The 22,464-nt window shown below is 40.4% G+C and overlaps 2 protein-coding genes across 3 annotated transcripts in view; both read right to left on the reverse strand.

Moving 5' to 3' along the window:
• Nucleotides 1-412: 412 nt before the first annotated feature.
• On the reverse strand, nucleotides 413-3,048 carry LOC106805926 (histone H3.3). The gene is made up of 3 exons (XM_014807701.1): nucleotides 2,944-3,048; nucleotides 1,962-2,249; nucleotides 413-1,549 (listed from the first exon to the last, which is right to left on the reverse strand). The coding sequence occupies exons 2-3, from the start codon at nucleotides 2,241-2,243 to the stop codon at nucleotides 1,421-1,423; spliced, it is 411 nt and encodes a 136-aa protein (XP_014663187.1). The 5' UTR covers nucleotides 2,244-2,249; nucleotides 2,944-3,048; the 3' UTR covers nucleotides 413-1,420.
• Nucleotides 3,049-6,117: 3,069 nt separating this feature from the next.
• The window catches only part of LOC106805925 (putative E3 ubiquitin-protein ligase UNKL), a 31,825-nt gene continuing 15,478 nt past the window's right edge, over nucleotides 6,118-22,464 (reverse strand). The window contains exons 4-16 of one of the 2 annotated variants that reach the window (XM_014807699.1): nucleotides 21,475-21,610; nucleotides 16,523-16,640; nucleotides 16,140-16,224; nucleotides 14,862-15,019; nucleotides 14,449-14,559; nucleotides 14,131-14,277; nucleotides 13,149-13,365; nucleotides 12,690-12,821; nucleotides 11,944-12,101; nucleotides 11,409-11,648; nucleotides 10,958-11,053; nucleotides 10,492-10,653; nucleotides 6,118-9,881 (exon numbers count right to left, since the gene is read on the reverse strand). In XM_014807699.1, coding sequence (XP_014663185.1) covers nucleotides 9,702-9,881; nucleotides 10,492-10,653; nucleotides 10,958-11,053; nucleotides 11,409-11,648; nucleotides 11,944-12,101; nucleotides 12,690-12,821; nucleotides 13,149-13,365; nucleotides 14,131-14,277; nucleotides 14,449-14,559; nucleotides 14,862-15,019; nucleotides 16,140-16,224; nucleotides 16,523-16,640; nucleotides 21,475-21,610 — 1,940 coding nt within the window. In that variant the 3' untranslated portion in view covers nucleotides 6,118-9,701. The remainder of the gene's footprint in view (nucleotides 9,882-10,491; nucleotides 10,654-10,957; nucleotides 11,054-11,408; nucleotides 11,649-11,943; nucleotides 12,102-12,689; nucleotides 12,822-13,148; nucleotides 13,366-14,130; nucleotides 14,278-14,448; nucleotides 14,560-14,861; nucleotides 15,020-16,139; nucleotides 16,225-16,522; nucleotides 16,641-21,474; nucleotides 21,611-22,464) is intronic. The other variant, XM_014807700.1, reaches the window with a different exon arrangement.

Genomic DNA, 22,464 nt, shown 5'->3' on the forward strand with positions numbered 1-22,464 from the left:
GAAGAGAGAGAGAGAGAGCAGAGAGAGAGAGAGAGGAGAAGAGAGAGAGAGAGAGAGAGAGAGAGACCGTACGTCGAGCGGTTAAGATTTGTGCCCAACTGTTGACGCCCGGACGCACGGACGATCGGACGATCGGACGATCGGACGGACGATCAAGCGATTCTACAAGCTGCATCTGACTATGTCAGATGAGCTAAAAATTCAAGCACAAAATCAACATTTACTAAATCCAAGTACTTTTCAAGGATTCCCCTCAAGTTCAAGGACCTTTCAAGGACTGTGCAAACCATGTAATCCAGCCGTCGTTTTATGACAGACAAAAGGATAGTACACCCGTACGTAACATTATCATTGGGGGAAAGAACTCTTACAATAAAGATTAAACTCTGCAGAAGTAAGATAACACCAAATATATAGACTACAAGATTTTACTCCTACTACAAACATGTGAATACAAAATATCAATAACTTTTGTTGTACAGACACATGATAGCAATATACAATTGCTTACATGAATATTATTGGTCATTCAGATACAACATGGAAAAACATTGGAGATTACAATGCAATTTTAAGCAAACATGCAGCAGAATTTTTATTGAACAGGTACCTAAACGACAGATGAAGGATTGAGTATAATTTAAATAGTGAAGAATAGATTACAGTAATACACATCAAGACAATCGATTAGACAGAAAACTATAACCACAACATAAACACATTTACAAATAATCTTCCGGAATCTTTATTGACATGGAGTCTTACTATCTGATCCTTTATGATAAAACAAACACACACGTTTTGTTTCAAGCGAGTGCTAAGATGGACTGTCTAATCACAATGAAACAATGACAACACATAATATATAATTTACTGCCACATTTAATGAGATAAAATGGCACTAGATGTCACCTATGTTATATAAAAAAAGAGAAAAAAACCAAATATTTTGAATGACAATGTACAATATTCACATGTAAATTTCATGTGTCCAGCGGCATACCTGAATATCAAGTAGAAATTATAGACTGGTCGGAACAGGGTAGTGTGAGACAAGTGGCCTCGTTATGATATACACAACACTGATACACTACTATGCAGTTTATGTCTAAATAGGTAACACAGATGACAGTTAAAAATATGCCATTACTCAGAATGCCTGATTTCCAAGTGGCTACAGTAGTTTTTAAGATATCATATAAAACCGTTAGTTTACATTAAAATTCCACTTTGGCAGTGATTGCAACCGACAACAAACAACACTATTCACAACTTCAGGTGCTATCAGGAAAACCATTTCATAATCAAACCCGACATCAGTGACGTGAAGTTACATTGTAGGTGGATGGACCGTCAGTGTTTTTGTACAATATATACTGAAAACTAAACTGTAAACTGAGACCTTGAAAGTAAATGTCGTTTATGCACGTTCACCACGGATGCGACGAGCCAGCTGGATGTCTTTGGGCATAATTGTGACTCTCTTAGCATGAATAGCGCACAAGTTGGTATCTTCGAACAGACCAACCAGGTATGCTTCACTAGCTTCCTGCAATATAAAACAAAAATCTTGTATCAACAAAAGTTCACAGAAAATAGGGACAACTGAAACCACTACAATTATTATCTCAATTACTGATAGATAAGCTGGTGAATAAAATTGTAGAGTTTCTATTCTATTCTAGTTTTTATTCCAGAATCGGAAATTTCCCACCATCCACCAAGCTTGTACAAGAACACATTCTTTCTTTTGCTACAGATGCAGCTTCTTGATTATGTTACAGCAGATCACATGAAACTTTAGTTGAAACTTAGTATTTCACTTCATAGAAACAGTTATCAATTAAAATTTCATACATATCAAAGAATGGTGTTATGTCAGATACCACAACTACATTGCTACGACCAGCTAAGGAAGTTAAGTTAGTGTGTAATTATTAGCCCTATATCATTAACTTTACCTGCAGCGCTCCAATAGCTGCACTCTGAAATCTAAGATCTGTCTTGAAGTCCTGTGCAATTTCTCGTACGAGACGCTGGAATGGCAACTTGCGAATGAGCAGCTCCGTAGACTTCTGGTATCGTCTGATTTCTCTCAGCGCAACGGTACCTGGCCTGTAACGATGGGGCTTCTTCACACCACCTGTAGACGGCGCACTTTTACGTGCAGCCTTAGTGGCCAGCTGCTTACGTGGAGCCTTGCCTCCCGTTGACTTACGCGCAGTCTGCTTGGTACGTGCCATCTTTCACTAAAACAAATTATGATTCAACTTATAGAAACATAACAAATCATTTTTAAACCAATATTAAATTAGGTAAACAATCACATTGTCAATTATCACAAGTGCTTAATACAGATGTCAGATACAGTTAAGAACTGACTTAATATTAAGAAGAAATTGAAATATATTACACAGTAATTTTTCCCTTCATAATTAGCAAGAACTTCAAATGAGCCATCACAGGGGCTGTGTATCAATGTATTAACTGTTAAACATCTAGACTTGGTCAGTGACCAACCTATTCCAAGTGCTAATACCGTACTCAATGGCCCACCTACCAACACGAACGGCGCTGTACACGCGAGTACAATGACCGCACAACGAATGAGTCGACGGATGCAGTTTGTAAACACTACGAACTATATTTGTCACTTGTGCCTATGAATGTTTCTTACATACACATTTTTATGTTCATTAAGCTTTAGAAAATCCTCACAAATTTGTGCTCCCACCCAAAATCATTCCACCTATTGTTCTCTCAGAGCCAACTGCCGTGTGATGCGCCATGATGCACGACATAAACAAACGGCAAGAAAGAGACATTTTCAATACTACAGTTACCTACAAAGGATAGAATTTGTTTACTTCTCTTTACATTTTTATGTGACTAGAAATGCTAGTTAAGATGCCTGTTATAAAATTAAAACGTAAACATGCATACCTTAGTTGATTTTCTCTATGGGATTCCTAGCAATATGGGTAAAGTACCTATGCTTACACACTGTATTCGTTGTAACGGCTTTCCTATGGCTTATATAGTGACCCTGACGTCATGGTGTCACTGCTTATGATTGGCGTCTGTATACGCTTGCCCCATTGGCTGAATGCAGCCAACTTCTTATTGGACTATATATCACCTTATTTGCTCGCTTATTGGCTGTAAAATGCAGTTCTTCTATTGGCTCCGAAGCTGTGCAGCTCAATCCTCCGCTATCCTTCCGTCCTGTCATCACTACGAATCATTCAAATATACATTGGATCAAAAGTAGATTGGATCAAGAGCGTATAAAGAAGGATACATTCTTTATACGCTCTTAATTGGATATATGGAAAACTGAATAAAAACATTTAAAACGGTAACATATCAAAAGTAGCAACTGCGTTGGGTTACGGTTAAATGAAGATGAGACGCGAGTGCAATAATGTTATCATAATACCCTATAACATTTACAATTTACAATACAAATTACTGGCACTGCTTATACACGCTAACGCGTCATTGTATCTGACATTCGCTGATGAGACGACCATGGTCGTGGTTGCATTTTCTGGACTGTTACATAGTTAGTTACATAGGACAGGGCCGTAGGCTGAGCAAATTCCTAGAGGGGGGGGGGCAAAATTTCATGACTCAATTAACTGTTAGTTACGATTATTATCTCAACTTTTTTAATTTTGCTCCAAAATCTAGGGGCAGCTGCTATCGGAACTTGGGTACCGGTACCGCCATAGTTGCCCGGTATATTTGGCGCGCAAAATTATAGTGAACGGGTACGTTTGATATTTAGCCATCACTACAATTAAGTCATCCGTTGTATTTTTTCTCCGCTATTACCCAGAGTAACCCATTGCAATATATGCTAACGATCTAATAATCGACTACATGTACATATATTCTTTGCGATACTTGTTCCGATTTTACCGCCACGTTTGCGAAGATATAGAATAAAAACTCATGCAATATATTAAATTGCCTTCCTCGAAATAAAAAAATAAAATACATTGTGATCAATCAATTGTGGTATTATTATATTGTTTATAGTTTATAGCAATTTACGGCCTCATGCCGCATCGGGGGCCCAAGAGGATAAGTGAGTAATATATATAGCTTTGGTGGGTGGTGAGGCGAAAATTTGAAGTTTACTTGTCTGATTATTCGATACCGGTTTGTGTATATTATCAGTTTACGAAAGCAACCTGATCACACCATTAACTTTCACAATACAAATCTATAATTCACAAGTCCATTATAGCGAACCAGGGAATGCCATAATCCGATAAAACATAATATAGTTCACTTAAGTTTACATAATAATATCAGAAAGTATTTATTCATTATAAAGATTCTTATAGTAGGTTCACTGGATGATTGATTACATAGATAATAACAGTTAGGAGACAGAGTAATTATAGTTCGCCGACAAAATGCTTTGTTTATGTTGATATCTCCACGATCAATATGAAACACCGAATGTTTTACTAACAGATTTAGTGCCAAACTGAAACGGTTACATCAAGGAGTTAGAACTAATGAGTACAACTAGGAATCCTTCCTATGTATGGCTCCTACTATGTGTTTTGACCGTTTAGACGCCTAAACCACCCACGCGTGTACGAATGGGCGTGTTTTCAGTTACCCGGCCCCCGGCCGACCCCTGTCTTTATAGCATTATATGCGAAAACATGAGACAAGAATTCGTCCTAACCCCACCTCTGGCGTCGCAATACAATGACATTCTCTTGTTTTGTCTCGCGATGATCGTTATACGGTTCTTGGGTCTAACTAGGGGAAATTATAGGCTAGTATTGTTAGGCTAGGTAGGTTTATTCTACAAGACAACTCTCTGTCAGTAACCGCAAAATAAACATGAAAATTACGCACATACCATAGCAATTAGGAAATATATAGGGATCCTACCAACTTTTACTGCAGTGTAAATGGAGACACGCCCAATATCATTAGTGTTTTACATAATCGTTATATGAATAACTTGGTATTTTCCACATGGCAGTGTACATTTATAAAAGTAGGACGACAACTCAAATAGAAAGATTAGAAACCGAATGAAATTAATTACTAGATCTGCGAGGGGAATAACAGCCGCTTAATTGATTTAAAACATTAAAAGTAAAAGAACTATAGAAATAGATTCTTTAAACATACATTTGCACTATTATCTATAAACAAATATTTACTAATAGGCTTCCTTTCCCCCAAGATATTCAATCGTTTCAGCTTGACAATGAATATGTAGATAAACGTTTCGATATCGATACTTTAAACATAAATAAGGACAGTGGGAAAGCTTGTAAACCTAAACACGCACGTAACCTAATGGGCATTTTTAAAGTGACATTTTACAGTCAATGATTACAGTCGACATCAGAAACTGGCTTAAGCCATATGATTTACGTATACTATTTATGGTAACTAAAATAAGCTAATAATATAATTCTATTATTACGATCAATGTCTTTGCCACGAGTCTTTTAGATCGTTTGGACAATTACTGAGATTATACTCCTAATTGCAGTCTAGCTGATAATTCAAAAGCACAAAAGCTCTAACCGACATCTGAATATAAATGTCTAGCGTTCTTTACAAGCGCAGTTTATGTTTCGATGTTCTATAATTTAATAATTTCAGCCCGACTGTTGCCAGGATCCCGTAAACAAGTGTAGAACAGTTGGCGTGTATAAACTTTGCCTATAATACCAAATGTAAGGCAATGCCTTGAAAATGAAATGTATATGCACATGAATATATATATATATATATATATATATATATATATATATATATATGTACATACACATATACACACACATTGTATAGATATGTTCGTGATATACAGGATCGAGTCTAGTCGAGTGGAAATACACAAGTTAATGAACGTGACTGTTTGATTTACAATGAAAAGGACTACGACATTTCAGAAAGACTGGCGTCTTCACTTCTGGCGTACACACCACGAGCAATACTGATGCAAAACTACACGCGGGGGTGTAACCGCTGACTGGAGATGGTCCATATAGGCATAAACCTACACGATGCCACCATTATAACCCACCCCACCCAACCCCTGACAAACGGACCACCCCCCAGCAAAACAGATATAATCCGACCACTTTAATTTATTAAAGTTTACACAATCACAAACAGTAAAGTGCTGTCGTACCTGTACATGAGTGACCGCCCTACGTATCACACGTATATGCAACCTACATACTAGCTCTACCTCTTGTGGAGCGAAGACCACCCCCCGCACAGGTAGAGCTACCTATAGACCACCCTATTTGATTGGGTTGGATATTGCGGTCAATACTCAATTGAAAACGGATCTTTAATATGTTTATAATAATAGGTGCACTACTATTTATGCTTAAAATTTAACACTCTCGCATTCGTTTTATCGTACATCGTACCGAAAACCAAAGTCTACACGATCTGGCACAATTGGGAATTGCAGACGCTATGCATTCCTAGACATCACGAAGCTCCCGAATTTAAATACTTATTACAATTTAAAAATCAACCTAAATGATATAATAATTTTAAACAACCTAAAGCCGAGACGTTATCATCTCGGATAAAACACCATGCAGTAATTTCATGTTCTAATCTTTGGAGAAAATATATCTTAGAAAAATCACGTGTCAATGTCGGGCAAAAATGCGCTCTTTTTACAATCATGAAAATTTCTCAAAGTTCACATCACACTCAGCTCTTCTCAACTTCAGTTCTCTCACGTTTCATATACCAAAAAATTATACTTCCAAAGTACAAAAATATACTTTCTAATTGTTACTGTCTACAATTACATGTTTGCTACATATGGTCCATAAATCTACCTGCGAAACTGAATGGCGAAACAAGAGCCAGATTCAATGTACCTTACCAGACAGCAGTAAGGTTCTAGTAACGCATATGTACAATAGGAAGCGATAGAATCGGTACCGATGGCAGCTTTGGTAAATTGAAATCCTATAATGGAACTATGCGCTTAAAAGGTACACAGGTGAGGACAAACGCTCGCGCGCACACACACGCACGCACGCACGCACGCACGCACGCACGCACACACACACACGCACACCTAAATCGACATCAAAGTTACTGGCAGCGAAATGGATACACAGCGTTATGAAACACAATGTTAGTGATAGAAGCGCACCGTATGAAGCCAAGCATTGATATTCCGCCTGTTTGCGATACGGGCACCACTACAGGTGTGCTACAACAACAACAACCCCTGTATCTCTTTCACTCAGACGGAGTCTGAAGTCCAACCGGAACACTGTCTCCCGAGTTCTGTTAGAGACTGACCTATCGGTAATACTGATAGCCAATGACAAGAGTTGAAGCCGTTAACACATGGTATTGTTAGTATCAATGTTAGGCTACACCAAGGAGCATAGAAGCTAGAAACATACACTTGCAGTATGGACCTATCGCGTGACCAAACCGTATTCGCTTCGATTGAAAATGTGAACGTGTTGCGTGAAACTTGCTTTTCCTACAAACACGCATTGCGCTATTGCATGGGTTGTGCGTTTGTCCAGTCGAGAACTAGCATGCGATATGACCTCGCCGGTAATGAGACTGAGAATTTTACTCAGAAACCGCAAGCATCATTGTATTTTCCCCAGATTTTTAGAGTGCAATTGATCCGATGCAAACCTAACTATTACAACCGGAATAGACGAGGACGCTATGAACATGGCGAGTGCTATTCAAACAACCATCAGGTGACATCGACTGCTCTAATGACACGACATGTCAACGATAAGCACGTACGGGATCCAGAGCAAAGCCGGTGGTTGGGATTGCAAACCTACTTTGGATATACATCATACACGAGATAGCCAGTGGCAGAACAGTACAGGGTACAAATGCGTAATAAATTTATAGTGGTTTCAAAATATATAATGGTTTTTCCTGACGATACGATAGGTATCTATCTCCACGAGAATCCATCCTACCAATACAGTGTCCAGCAGGTATGCATATATGCATACTTGTACTGTGTTACAGAGGCCTTAAACATTTACAAGCATAATTACGGATACACACGTGAGAAAACCAAGAGACATACACACCTTATAGATTTAACTGCCTTCTAGTACGTTAGGGCCTACTATTCAATCAATAGGCATGAACCCACTAGTAAACTTGCTAAGGCAGTGCCTTCATACTGTCTTAACAGTACGCAAAATTGCGAATAAAACTTTTTGTCTAGTGCCAAACTACATTGGGTTGCAAGATTACAAAGAAAAAATAAACAGCTGATGGCAGATTTTAACACCACACTGAACAACTATCACACTAATTATGCAGTTTTTTTGGTAATACACTTACCGTACACGGTAAGAAAAACTGTACACAAACAAGTGTTTAAAAGTACCATAATGGAAGTGTAGCGCAGAACGCATGATATTGGAAACGCCAATTAGTAGGAAATTCATATTGCCAATCAGTGATACAAAATATAACACAACTTCAGCTTTCAGCATAATTTTCACTTAAATTAGGATTAAATTATTTAGTGTTAAGCTCCGCAGAAATTTTTACTGTTCAATATTAATGAGATACTAGCAAAATCCTAAATTTGTTAATTAACGATACGTTAGTTGGCATTTACTGTTGGCACCAGTCTCTTGTGCTTGTAACGTTATGCTGGGTAGCAAAGTTAAACCTTGCTACATACACACAGCGAGCTTATAACGAAGGTGATATTACATCAATCTCCAGCTACTATTATAATGTTAAAATAGCAATATAACATAAACCATAATTTAACTGAAGCTAACAGCGAGTGATAAAATATTTCAATTGTTTATCATATTAATGATTGTCAAATTACAAGCTGGCCGCGTTTATTATGCATAAACAACTTGGACCATCCTATGTCACCCCTGCGACACAGCACAGGGAGTGGTGCCATTCTTAATGCAAATAGTAAATTTTTAGTTATTATTCAATATGGTACAATTATGTTATTAATACTGAACAGTAAAATTATTTAAAATATACAAAGCCCACACTTAACGTTAAAATAATGCTGACAAATGAAGTATAGTTATTCTTCAAAAAGTTCACAAAACATCGTTTAAAGATCTGGATATCTAGACAGCTCAAATGCTGGCTAAAATATATCGAAGAAAGGGAAGAAGATATAGTGTAGATGAGTAAATGTGGAGAGCAAAATATTTTCCAGCTCACATACTTGTACAATAATCTGTGATTGGCGCAATAACCATCTGTTATATTGCTGTGAACTGAAGCTTAGCTTAACCTTCTTTATGAACACACACGATACAAATAATTCTGGTCACAATGCTTCTTAAACTATGTAAGCTACTTACTAATTATTTCTGCACAATCTAAACCCGCTTACACAATTACACATACATCCACGTAACACTCTGTAACTATCACTATGTAGCTAAAGTGCAGGCCGTGTTTATACATCACTCGATCGCTTCTCCTTAATACTAAAATGACAGTAGTACTCCATAAGTACAAAACTCTTAAAGAATACAAAATACACTCAGCCAAAATGCAATGCCGTCGCAGCAATCTGTAATCGACAGAGATCCAAAAGAGATTGCGAATTCAAATCTCCGCGTGGCACTGGTAAAAACAACACCGCTAAACCTGATTTAAGAACAATTTGTTAATCCTAGAAGATCGAGGTGTTATAAGCCAGGTCGCCCGACACTGGACTTTTGAGTGATGGTCTGATGACAGTAGGGACATTCTTGTTGCTGCGGTGCACACGTCTCACAGAGAACATAATGGTTGCAGGGCAAGATGGCTACTGTGCGATTCTTCTCTTGGCACACTAAACATTTGACTGCCTGACTTTTGAATATCGCCTACAAAGCAAGACAAGAATGCAAAATGAAAATTAGAATGCAAACATAAAACTTTTGTTTATGACGAATAAAAAGTTCATATTGTTAATAAATGTATCACCAGTTGTAGAACCTCACAAGCATGTTTTTAACACGCATAGTCTTTTGTCGTAAAATCGAGAAATTGACGCGATTTTCAGCAATTTTTCAATTTCCCAACTCAAAATCGATAGCGTGAACAGAAAAGTTGATGTTGAGAAATTGAAAAATTGAAAAGGTGATTTGTCGGGCAATATGGAACGTGCTCTATTTTGCTCGATTTTGCCCGATACTTTGTCATGAAATCGTAAAAGCGCTGCGCGCTGATTGGCCAGTTCCTACGTGTAAATGTCACTAATCACTGTGGGCTAATTCACACGGGTTATATTGTGCCCAAATAACAAATGTGGGTGAAAAACAAAACATAATAGACAGTTTTCATCAACTTTCAAAGACAAAAGTCTATAGTGTCAACAGATGTTACTGAAAGATTTCTTGATAAGAAATTGAAAAATCTTTACAAAAGATTTTGAAAAGATTTTACTTCAAAGATTTTCAAAAACAAAAAGTCGATAGTGTGAACCTAGCTTACCTTTTCAACTCTTTCTAGATCTAGTCTCATTTGCTGCTGTATGTGTTTCAACTTGGGCAATGGCACCTCCTCAAGTCCTGAACCAATTGCTAGCACTCGTAGATACTGCCCACTCGTCAGCTTTTCAAGCTCCAGTTGTAACTGGCTGATTTTAGATAATGCCTGTGGGATAGCAAACGCACAATTCAACACATTGTTCACTAATGCACTTGTCCATTAGATGCAATGACACAAACAGCTACACAAAAATGCACTAGCGGTATATGTTCAGCAATAGCTGATAGCAATATTAACAGCGTTACCTGAACAGATCGTTACTAATATCTCTCACAACACATAGTGTCATAGTCTTGGCAAAAAGAGTTACAAAGCTCTCTATGTAAAACCCTGCATTTTCAGACGCACACATGCACCACACGACTGTGGCGGTGACTACCGACAGCTGATGTATCGTGGCACAGCTCACCTCCTCTCTCTCGTGCATTCCCTGCTGCTTCTCATGCTCCGTCAGCTTGGCCCTCCGCATCGCGTCCTCAGCTTCCCGCTTCCACGCCTCGCACGCCTGCATCAAATAGCATCGCCGTGACAACAGACGACATTTTTGCAAGCAGCGAATGAGTAAGCCGTGTGCAACCAACAAATCCAGCAACGCGCAACTCCTGAAGATGCACACCTTGATGAAATGTCAAGGCTCTGACTAGCTGCCTCATTATGATCTACACATAACTGCATCACTATGTAACTACACAGTGTACGTAACTATGTCAGGAAAGTAGCCAAAAAACTCAAATCTGCTTTGAAGAAAATTTCGTTTCGTCGAAAACGTCTGTTCTGCAAGATCACGATCGTCGGTTTCGTGAAGCAAAGCACCGAAAGGTAGAGCGGCAGGGACCGCCCCGAACGCGCGCAATACGCACCGTTCTAGCCTGGTGCATGCTCTCTTCCCAAGAAGCCAGCTTGGCTCTGTTGGATATGAGCTCCTCTCGCAGTTTCTGCACCTCGCTCGCGCTGCTGCCGGCAAACACGGTGCTGGTGACGAGAGGCGAGTGGCGGCCCAGCGCTGTCGGCGACATGCTGTGCGAGTTGAAGTCCATGATGCCACCGGGGAGACTTTGATATTTCGAATGCGTGGAGTTCGGATGGCACAGAAAAGTACTCTGCAGAGACGTGGAGGCGGGAATTTTGGCGAACTCGCACAAAACGCAAATAGTCGTCCGAATTCGTGGGCTAGTTGACGCGACCCTAACGTTAATATCTGCCGAAATTCATTACGTCTATAAATGATAATGACTCCAGTCATACAATTATACTGAACCAACACAAACGTGTCAATGAATGTGTGACCTTTCTTTCAGAGGAACGGCGAGTGAAAACGAGGGGATGTAGGGAAGGGGAGGGGGAAAGCGAGGCGGGAGAAAGAGAGAGAGGGGGGGGGGAGAAACATGCTGCTACCTGGTCGATGCCGTGATGGCTGTTGTGATGCACACGCAGACTACTCGTGAGTCCACCGACCAGCGGGGAGTGCGGTGGCGAATGCGACAGGTTATTGGTAATGGTGCTGCACGACGATGTTGCGGGAATGTTCACTGGTGCACTAGACACGAGCAATCCTGGAAAAGAAGCACCACACATAAACACACACACACAAAGGACTTCATATTGTTCTAGAGCAGGCTACTCTTAGCAAAATAACGAACGAGTCATTTGAAACAAAGGCGTTTTTTAACAGGCTGTAGTTACACGTTACACAGTACAGCCTCTACAAACAGATTTCTACTAGCCATGCTAATATTCCATATTATCGTCACGTGATTGCACGGAAAATTCAGTAGTCTAAACATTCTACCCTTAAGGTTTCAGATAGAGAGTGATGCAGTGGTCAAACAGCATAGACAGAGTATGACAGGTTGGATGAAATCCGAGTGAGATTAAAACAAGTTGGATGGAGATAACGTATGATAGAGATAGGTATGATGCAGTTAGGGACCCTGTTTCCACCCAACCTAAGTTATATTCTAACTTTGGATATAAATGGGAGATTGTATGAAATTAAAGGGAGAGCAGTGGTGAGACTCCCAGAGATATGAGTTGGATGTATAGACACAAAGGATGCTACCGATTATTACACTTATACCGATAAGTGAAGATTATTAGCGCAATATGAATTGAAAGATTTCTCATTGGATGTATGAACATACCCGTGTAGTTATTAGAGCTAAAACCAGCACTATGTGAACTGCTAACTGAGTTGCTATCATTATCAATCTCTTTATCTATCGCAGCCAAGTTACTGATGTCTTCCAACGTCATGAGGTCATCCAATGCATTGCCTGCAAACCAGACGCGCAATTAACACATTTGAGAAGCACATGTAAACACATTACTACATAATCCTAGAACAGGTCACTAACCAAGTACGCACTAAGCAACTATTACACAAACAAAGGAAACCACGAGTCCGAGGCCGGATCCGACAATACGCTCACGCTGACAGTGTGAATCATGCAAGACAGGACCTCTCTAGCCAATCACCTATCACTTTTACCACAACTGAAATGTCGAGATGATGATCCGAGAGAAGTACATAGCATTCACATCAAGCACACGACTAGAGAAGCGTGTCGCGCATGCATCGCCGCAAGGCGAATCAAACGCACCTATAACGGATTCCACAGTGTCGCTAGGTGGATAGAAGGGCATAGCAAGTGCTGACATTGCTGAACCGGTGGAGCCCGGCGTGGTCGGTGGAGTACCAGATAGACTAGCCGGATTGAGATTATGCACGAGGCAGAGGTTCTGCTTGCGTTTCGCTCGCTCTCCCGGATCTAACGCGGGGTCATTGTCGATTGCTAAAATCTGCTTGCGTATACTAGCCTGTAACAGAGAAGCCCATTCATCTGTGAACAAACAATGTTTGCAAATCTTCGCTCAATACGAGTGCGTTAAATATGAAGGCTGCTGCGGGCTGTATATCATATTACGTATTACGCACTATACAATATACTCTGTGCATGGAAGCAATCACGTACGATCCGAACGCTCACTCGGCGCTGAATCCGATAAAGTGCCAAATAATTTCATGCGTATATCGCAGACATTATGCCGTCCTTACAATGGCGATTTAGAGGTAGCGTGATACAGCTTAAAAGTCGAACTCTATGTAGTCATAATTACTCCTCCCCACACACAACAATTTACCGCACGATTGCTGCGCAATGCACAAGGTAAAAACGTTTTATTAATTGGCTTACAGTCCTTTAGGTCGATTAAGGCAAACGAGACATCTTTTAGGAATGGTCTCGCCATTACATAGTGGGTACGAACTTATTTAGCACATTTCATCATGTATTATACGTCTACTGCAAGGAGCTAAATATAACAAGGAGAGGAAGCGCCGCCATATCTGGCCCAGATATTTGCCATATTTGGTCATATTGGTCCAGAACAGATTAGTGTTCTATTGTCTATGGGGGACGGATCCGCACAGCCGTTTCAGCTGATTATGGTCCATAGATGGCGTCCTTGAGGCGAAAAGCACACAGCCAATCCGCTTCCTCTCCTTGTTATATTTAGCTTCTTGCAGCAAACTAGTTATGATTGCAGCAACACATTTCATCATGTATTATACGTCTACTGCACCTGGGCATCTTCCCGTTCCGATCCCGGCGCTTTCTGATAGGTGGAGCCACCATCGGACGCTACACTACCAGACCGAGGCTTTCCAATTGGAGCCATGTGGAAGGTGTTAATGATGCTTTCGCTATAGCTACCCATAGGTATTGAATTCTGCAAGGCAATGTGGATTTTTCGCTCAACACACCATTTTCTAAAAACGTGTACACCAATAACCATTAAGAGAGGAAGTACAGTAGACGGAACTAATTAAATAATTTGCACATGTATTTACCTTACAACATGCTAATATTAACATGATTACTTGGATAATGAAGAACTTACTGATATTGAGTTTCCTAACGACATGCTGAAATTTATACTATTAATCAGTTGCTGGGCAGTAGTCATTGGTGTCAAGTTGTTGTTTAACTGTAGAGATTTGCTGTAATTATTCTGAAAAGAAAATAACTCAATTGTTAACACACAAAACACTGTCACTTGGTTAAAACACTGCCTCGGCAGCAGTTAGTAATCAAATCATGACAACACCACGAGTAAAAAATCATCTAATAAAAATCAGGATCAGGTGTAAAAATAAAGAGTAAAACTAATACAACATACGAAATTAATGTATTGTTTTACTCCTGACAACAGGGCATCAAACTATTGTACACGCAAGAGACTGGCTATACATGCCATGGATAGACAGACCAGAATTGCATGAAACAACATGATTAAGGAATGAAATGCATTACCTGGTTATTTCCATTCTGCCCACTGCCATTCATTTGAACTGCCTTAGTGGATGGTTGATTATTGTTGTTGTTTGCTGTTTGTAATGATGACGGCAGAAAACTTGACAATGAATTGGAACAGCTCATTTCTGATAACTCTCTCTGTAGTGTCATCTCCTCTGCATAGGGAAACAGAAAGTTTTATAGAAAGGAGCCCACGTCATTGAATAATAATCTCCAGAAACTTTTAGAACACAATAATTTTAAGGTAAAACCATTTGCAATTCACTTCAAATTGATCTTCATCTTTCGCTCTCTTCCTCGATGACACGACACTAGGGGGGGGGGGGAGACTATGTGGCCATAAACAAAGAAAAAGCATTTGCACGCACACTTTTGGACGGTTGCCAATATTTTTGTTTACCAACCAGCTGACAGCAAGAATAGTGTGCGAGCGCTCTCACTGTATATGCGTAAGGGTGTGCGTAAAACACATACTGTACATAGCATACGAAATCCGCCTTTTGTTTTTGCTTGCACTCATTCGATATTAAAGTTCACTTTACAGGGGGTCTAAAACTACAAGGCACATATGCCAATGAGGACATAATGCTTCCGCATACTCCATATGCATAGATGACGATTTATGTAAAACCCACTAGAGTTGCTATAAATCTAGGCAGTTTTTAAGCCAAACTCTTTCATTACATTCCACAGAAACTGTTTCCCACAAATTCATGCATTATGCAACAAGGTGCATATTAGCATTTGATTAATTAAATAGCTCTAAATTAAGCACGGATTAAACCAACAACGGTACTGAGTTCCAACAACCGCCACAAGGGATGCACTTCATTATCCACTTAATAAGTATTTATTTACATTTATTGATTATTATTGATTTTATTTCATTAAATTTATTCGATCGATTAGAGTTCCATTTCAGTAAACAATTCTATGAAAGCGTGCTCTGCTACACAGAGCAGTGGAGCAAGTGTTCTAAATCACACGGTATTAAAAGATAGCAGAACATATACTGCTTACCTATGCTACATACCAATTTTCAATATTAAAGATCAATTAGAGGTGAATATGAACTAGCATTTAGCATTATGGCACTACCCATTAAAATAAGTTTGAATGTTTTGAAATACAGTATTTATTACCCACTTACTATTACTGAACTACTATGACTGGTATGTGGGATAATGAAAACTGGTTTTTTTAACGGACAGTAACGTCAAATGCCGCATTCATGTCTTTTGTTTTATCATATTATTCGTATAAAGTGCAACTTACGATCTACATGCGCAAAGGCACAGAAGGGGCCGCGCGGACAATACCCCGTCTGCTGCATGTCGTTGCATTTCGTAGACTTGTAAATCTGCGACACGAACAAAGTCACACATCAACTAGATCACTTAGACTAAGCTTTCAAAACCATCAGCACGCGACTCTGAGATTCATCTTTTTGATTGAGATCACACGATTGACGAGTCACACATTGCTATAAACTTTGGCATGCATGGTTACCCAGCTCAGGGTTATGTATTATGGGTAAAAACCACCTTGCCACAAATAACTGTATACACATTTCTCATTAATAAAGACCTTTTTGAGACTTGCATACGCGCACTGACACGCTCGCACGCACACGCATGCACGCACGCACACGCACACACCTCGGGGTGGAACTGCTGCTCTGTCCTCGTGTGGCAGTAGGGGCAGTTGTCACCACTCTCGCAGTTGTTGGGGTCGCCCCATTCGTCGCCGTGTTTCACGTTCGGACACGGTGTGGACCTGCGAGAGCAAAATACAACGTTACACATGCATATCACGCTCGCAATGGCCCGCCGTCTCCGCAATCGAATTAACGGCGGGGGGGGGGGGAAATTGACACACATTCAAACTTGTATGCCTTGCTGGTCACGCAAGGCAAATACTGTATAGAAGAGTCGCGTAACACAGGTTTGAGAGTGGTTACACTGTTCCGGGATGAGCAGACATTTGGGCGATAAGTGAAAGTAATAATGCACTTTTTCATTTGGGAAAGTTAGGAACACGTTTCTTACCACCCATTCAACAAGGATTCTGCTGTTATGCTGTTTAGCCTAGCTGAAAGCAATCACACCTTTGTATTGCAAAAAAAAAGCATATGAAGATGCGGTTATAAATTATCGTTACACACCAATATTTTCTACGAAAAAAACTAACGTCTACCGTCAAAATTGATTTTGGCTGTCATGTTTCCGGAGAACAAAGTAGCGGTTTACTACCCCTGCAATAACAGTGCCCCGCGCACATACACACACACACTACACGGGAACACGCCAGCACACTGAGGAATATCACACGCTCACAATACACTGGACTCAGGAGTTCACCATAGACTGCCATATAATTTAGCCTGTTGACTCTGGTAACAATGCCTCTGAGCCAGCTAGCCAGCACCAATTGACGCCCTATTGTTAGGAGATTAAAGTGGTCCCGTTTGCATGTTATACAGATTATAGTGAGCTCTATAGAAACCCACTACTTCCTAGCAATACTACTCCAACATACAGAAATCTGTTTCGAGTATATAAGTTGAAGGATACGCAGGAGTTTTTAGTGATTAAAGTGATTACGTCACCGTAAATAGTAAAAAATACAAAATAAATTCCCACTTTTTCACAAAATATAAGCAATTCTGTTCACTTTTTATGGTTAAATTGCTGATTATACCTCATCTTTACTATGTGTCGATGTGAACATACACTTGTGACGCATACATAGCCCATAGCAAGCAATTAATGTCAGGAACACTAATATCAAATCGTCCAGGTTTTTTGGATTTTTAACTAGTTGAGAAACAATCTTATCAGGTAAGAATTTGACGATACGTTAGTCCCGTTAGTTCTTACTTTTAATGTAAAAAAATGGCAACAAACATTTTACAAATTTTACCATAGAAAATTCGTGACGTAGTCAATTTAACGACAGTCTTCGTTTCATTTCTAGATTGCAAACCTTCCCACACCATTATTTCGTATTTTTTTACAACCAAATATTCTACCGTCTAATTACGTTCAAATCATTTCACCCTAATCCATTCATTTTCTTACCTGGCTAATTCTACTAAAATGGGTAGATTTAACAGTATTTGGCAGAACATTTCGTGCAATAGATGTATTGATTCGTAGAGGTTCTTTGCCGATATATATCAATTTATCATATTGTGCAACTGTATCCGTTACGGGATACTTTTCAAGAAAGCTTCAACCTGACATGTTCGTGTACAAATACTGGTATTTAAATGTACACTGTGCCAAGCAATACTAAATAGACCGCTATGCTAATACTAGAAGAAAACACCAGGTGAGCACACGTACACAGCTCAGCTGTGCCCTAGGTACTTCCTCTACGCGTGACACAGCAGTTGCATTCAGGCAGCATCAGCTACTACTAGCTGCGCGTACGCTGCGTTCTGGCTATAATGAGGGTGGGGCGTAATATCATACAACCACTCCAATGTACAGTCACGATGCATTGTGTGGATGCTATAGTAACAACACACCCACCATGCATAGCAAGGATGCCGCAACCACGACAAAGCTGCCGTGCCGTGCATTGCATAGATGCTGCAACCACAACCAGTCACCATGCGCAGTGTGGATGCTGCAACCAAAACACAGCCACCATGCACAGTGGGATGCTGCAACCACAACACAGCCACCATGCACAGTGTGGATGCTGCACGAAACACAGCCACCAGCACAGTGTAGATGCTGCAACCACAACAACAGCCACATGCACAGTGTAGATGCTGCAACCACAACACAGTCACCATGCATAGCAAGGATGCTGCAACCACAACACAGCTGCCGTGCATTGCATAGATGCTGCAACCATAACACAGTCACCATGCGCAGTGTAGATGCTGCAACCACAACACAGCACCATGCACAGTGTAGATGCTGCAACCACAACACAGCCACCATGCACAGTGTAGATGCTGCAACTGCAACACAGCCGACACATGCGCAGTGTAGATGCTGCAACCACAACACAGCCACCATGCACAGTGTAGATGCTACACCAAACACGCCACCATGCAGTGTAGATGCTGCAACACAACACAGCCACCATGCGCAGTGTGGATGCTGCAACCACAACACAGCCACCATGCGCAGTGTGGATGCTGCAACACAACACACGCCACCATGCGCAGTGTGATGCTGCAAACCACAACACAGCCACCATGCCGCAGGTGTAGATGCTACAACCACAACTGAACAAGCCACCATGCACAGTGTAGATGCTGCAACTACAACACAGCCACAGCACAGTGTAGATGCTACAACCACAACACAGCCACCATGCGCAGTGTAGATGCTGCAACCACAACACAGCCACCATGCACAGTGTGGATGCTACAACCACAACTGAACACAGCCACCATGCACAGTGTAGATGCTGCAACCACAACACAGCCACCATGCACAGTGTAGATGCTGCACCACAAACACAGCCACCATGCGCAGTGTGGATGCTACAACACAACTGAACACAGCCACCATGCACAGTGTAGATGCTGCAACACACAACACAGCCACCATGCGCAGTGTAGATGCTGCAACTGAACACACCACATGCACAGTGTAGATGCTGCAACCACAACACAGCCACCATGCACAGTGTAGATGCTGCAACCACAACACAGGCCACCATGCGCAGTGTAGATGCTGCAACCGCAACACAGCCCCATGCACAGTGTAGATGCTGCACCGCAACACAGCACCATGCACAGTGTAGATGCTGCAACCACAACACAGCGCACCAGCCAGTGTAGATGCTGCAACTGCAACACAGCACCATGCGCAGTGTAGATGCTGCCACCGCCAACACAGCACCATGCACAGTGTAGATGCTGCAACCACAACACAGCCACCATGCCAGTGTAGATGCTACAACCAGAACACAGCCACCATGCACAGTGTGGATGCTGCAACCACAACACAGCCACCATGCACAGTGTTGACAGCGGGTTCATAGTAGCGAACTCACATGTTTGAAATAAGACTTATAAGACCCTTTCTGGAGATAAGACTTTTTTACGCGATTTCTGATAAGTCACCGACTATTAAGTACACTAATAACATTTATATACCAATTGCACAGCAGATTTAATTATTCCGTATTATATATACAACAATTCTTACTCTAAGTCGGAACAGTTTTATAAAACAATGTTGAAAAATGGTCCTTTGGCAAAACTAAGGACTATTAAGTACTTTTCTAAGATTTCACCAAAAATAAGTACTAATAAGGGCCTTATTTTATTTTGGCACAGTAAGTACTTATAAGACTTTGGAAGACCCGCTACGAACCATGGTGGATGCTGCAACCACAACACAGCCACCATGCACAGTGTGGATGCTACAACGCACAACACAGCCACCATGCACAGTGTGGATGCTGCAACCGCAACACAGACCACCATGCACAGTGTAGATGCTACAACCACAACACAGCCACCATGCAGTGTGGATGCTGCAACCGCAACACAGCCACCATGCACAGTGTAGATGCTGCAACCACAACCAGCCACCATGCACACGTGCAGATGCTACAACCACAACACAGCCACCATGCGCAGTGTATATGCTGCAACCACACACAGCCACATGCGCAGTGTAGATGCTGCAACTACAACACAGCCACCATGCGCCAGTGTGGATGCTACAACCACTTGCACTGATTCACGCTTGGGCTATCAATTGACTTTCATATTCCTTAGAGGCTTAGTGTGCTCACACTCACATGCAGAATTTGAAACGTACACGACATAGTTTAGTACCGGTTCATATCACCCTGTGACCTGTGTACAATTTTACACATTTAAACTCTGCCCTAAATAAATGATGATTTGCTAATTAAAATGCGAAATGTTAAACGACGTTAGACAAAAGTCCTGAACATTCACAGGCATTCAGCATTAAGCATTTCAATAGGTTCAAGTGCTAGAATGATTCTCACAGGCACTGACACCTGAACATTTGTAAATGCATGTCTGAAACACATAACAGGGGGAGCGTAGTAACAACACAACATTCGACGAATTTCAGTTCAAATTTGAAACTGCAATTTTAGATGTGTCGATCACAGCAATTTTCTACATATATGTCTCAGTACACCTAAAGGAAATAACAGCTAAAGACTAAACATAGTTTTGGATTAAACTTTCAATTTAAATCGCAGGATGTACCCGTTGCATATACGCCATCAGTATTACTGTTTGCAAATAAACACTACACTCAAACGTTTTGTTTGCATGTGCTGCACAGATAAAAAACTTGTTTCATATTTTGTACCACGTTTTCTGAATTATTGGCCTTATTCAAAAATGTTTGTGGTAATTGCATCTTATTTGTGCAGTTATCGATTATGATTAACCAACTTGGATTTTTAAAAGCAATAGATTTTATCATATAGCGTTTAGGTAACTATTCAATACACCCCTAGTTGAATGCAAACAAAGCAAAGTGTGTAAACTATAAACATTAGATACTGTACACCATCTAATGTTTATATTCTCATAATAATAGTACATACAATAAACAAAATACCAACGTTTTTTCATTACAACACTTACCTGTACTTGAATTTCTTAGGACTTCGCCTACGGTCTCTACTGTTGTGGTACTGTGGGCAGGCATAGCCCTGCCTGCATAACCGAGGTGGCCGTTTGCACAGTTCAGTCTTGTAACAAGCCAGCACATAGTTTGTATCTGAAACACAGAGAATTAGTAAACATTAGTCACAGAACACAAATGCTAAAATTACGCACCTACTTATTCTGTATGACAGTATGAATACCAGTCAGCTGCGAGCAAGATAGAAAGGCAGGTACATGCAAATACTGTTCCAACACATATTTGCAAGTTGTAGCACTTCAATAACCTACTCATTATTAGATTAGATTAGAGTTATTTATTTAACACCACCGAGTGCATGTATTTACTATTATAAGTATACAACAGGTACAAAGGAGGACCTATAATAACAACAGAATAACAATAGCAATATTATTATAATTGTTTCAGTATTTTTCAGTCAACAAGGATTGCTCATTTCTGATACCTGTTATTGAGTAATTTCCCAATTTTTATTACCCACTATTTTTAATGCACTAGTACTCTCACAAATTCAGCGGAACAAAAAGAACTAACAATACCTCTAACTGGCGAGATAAGTGGCTAAACTACTAAGTGAGTACTATGAAAGGACCGCAATTCTCTTGGAATCACTTCCTGATTCTTATCCCGGCACGTCTTATAGTATGCTCTCTCACATGCCAGCACTATGTAATCATTCAGCACATTGAATCCCCTTGTTCTCTGATAAAAGCATAGTTTATGGTTCGTGTATTAAGTGCTGTAAGTGGGAAATATTGAGGTCAATGCTACATAACGTAGTCGTTAACCTACAACACATATATCGTCAATCACATAAGGGGGCTGTGATTTTAAAACGAACTGATTTTTATAAAACAAGAGCCGCAGAGCGTCTGGGCTCATCTGGGGTCTGTTGCTACGGTTATGAACGTACAATTTCAGTCGTGCGTAGTGACACATTTGTTAGG

This window comes from Priapulus caudatus, unplaced genomic scaffold (genome assembly GCF_000485595.1).
Source record: "Priapulus caudatus unplaced genomic scaffold, Priapulus_caudatus-5.0.1 Scaffold133, whole genome shotgun sequence".
Taxonomy (NCBI): Eukaryota; Metazoa; Priapulida; class Priapulimorpha; order Priapulimorphida; family Priapulidae; genus Priapulus; species Priapulus caudatus.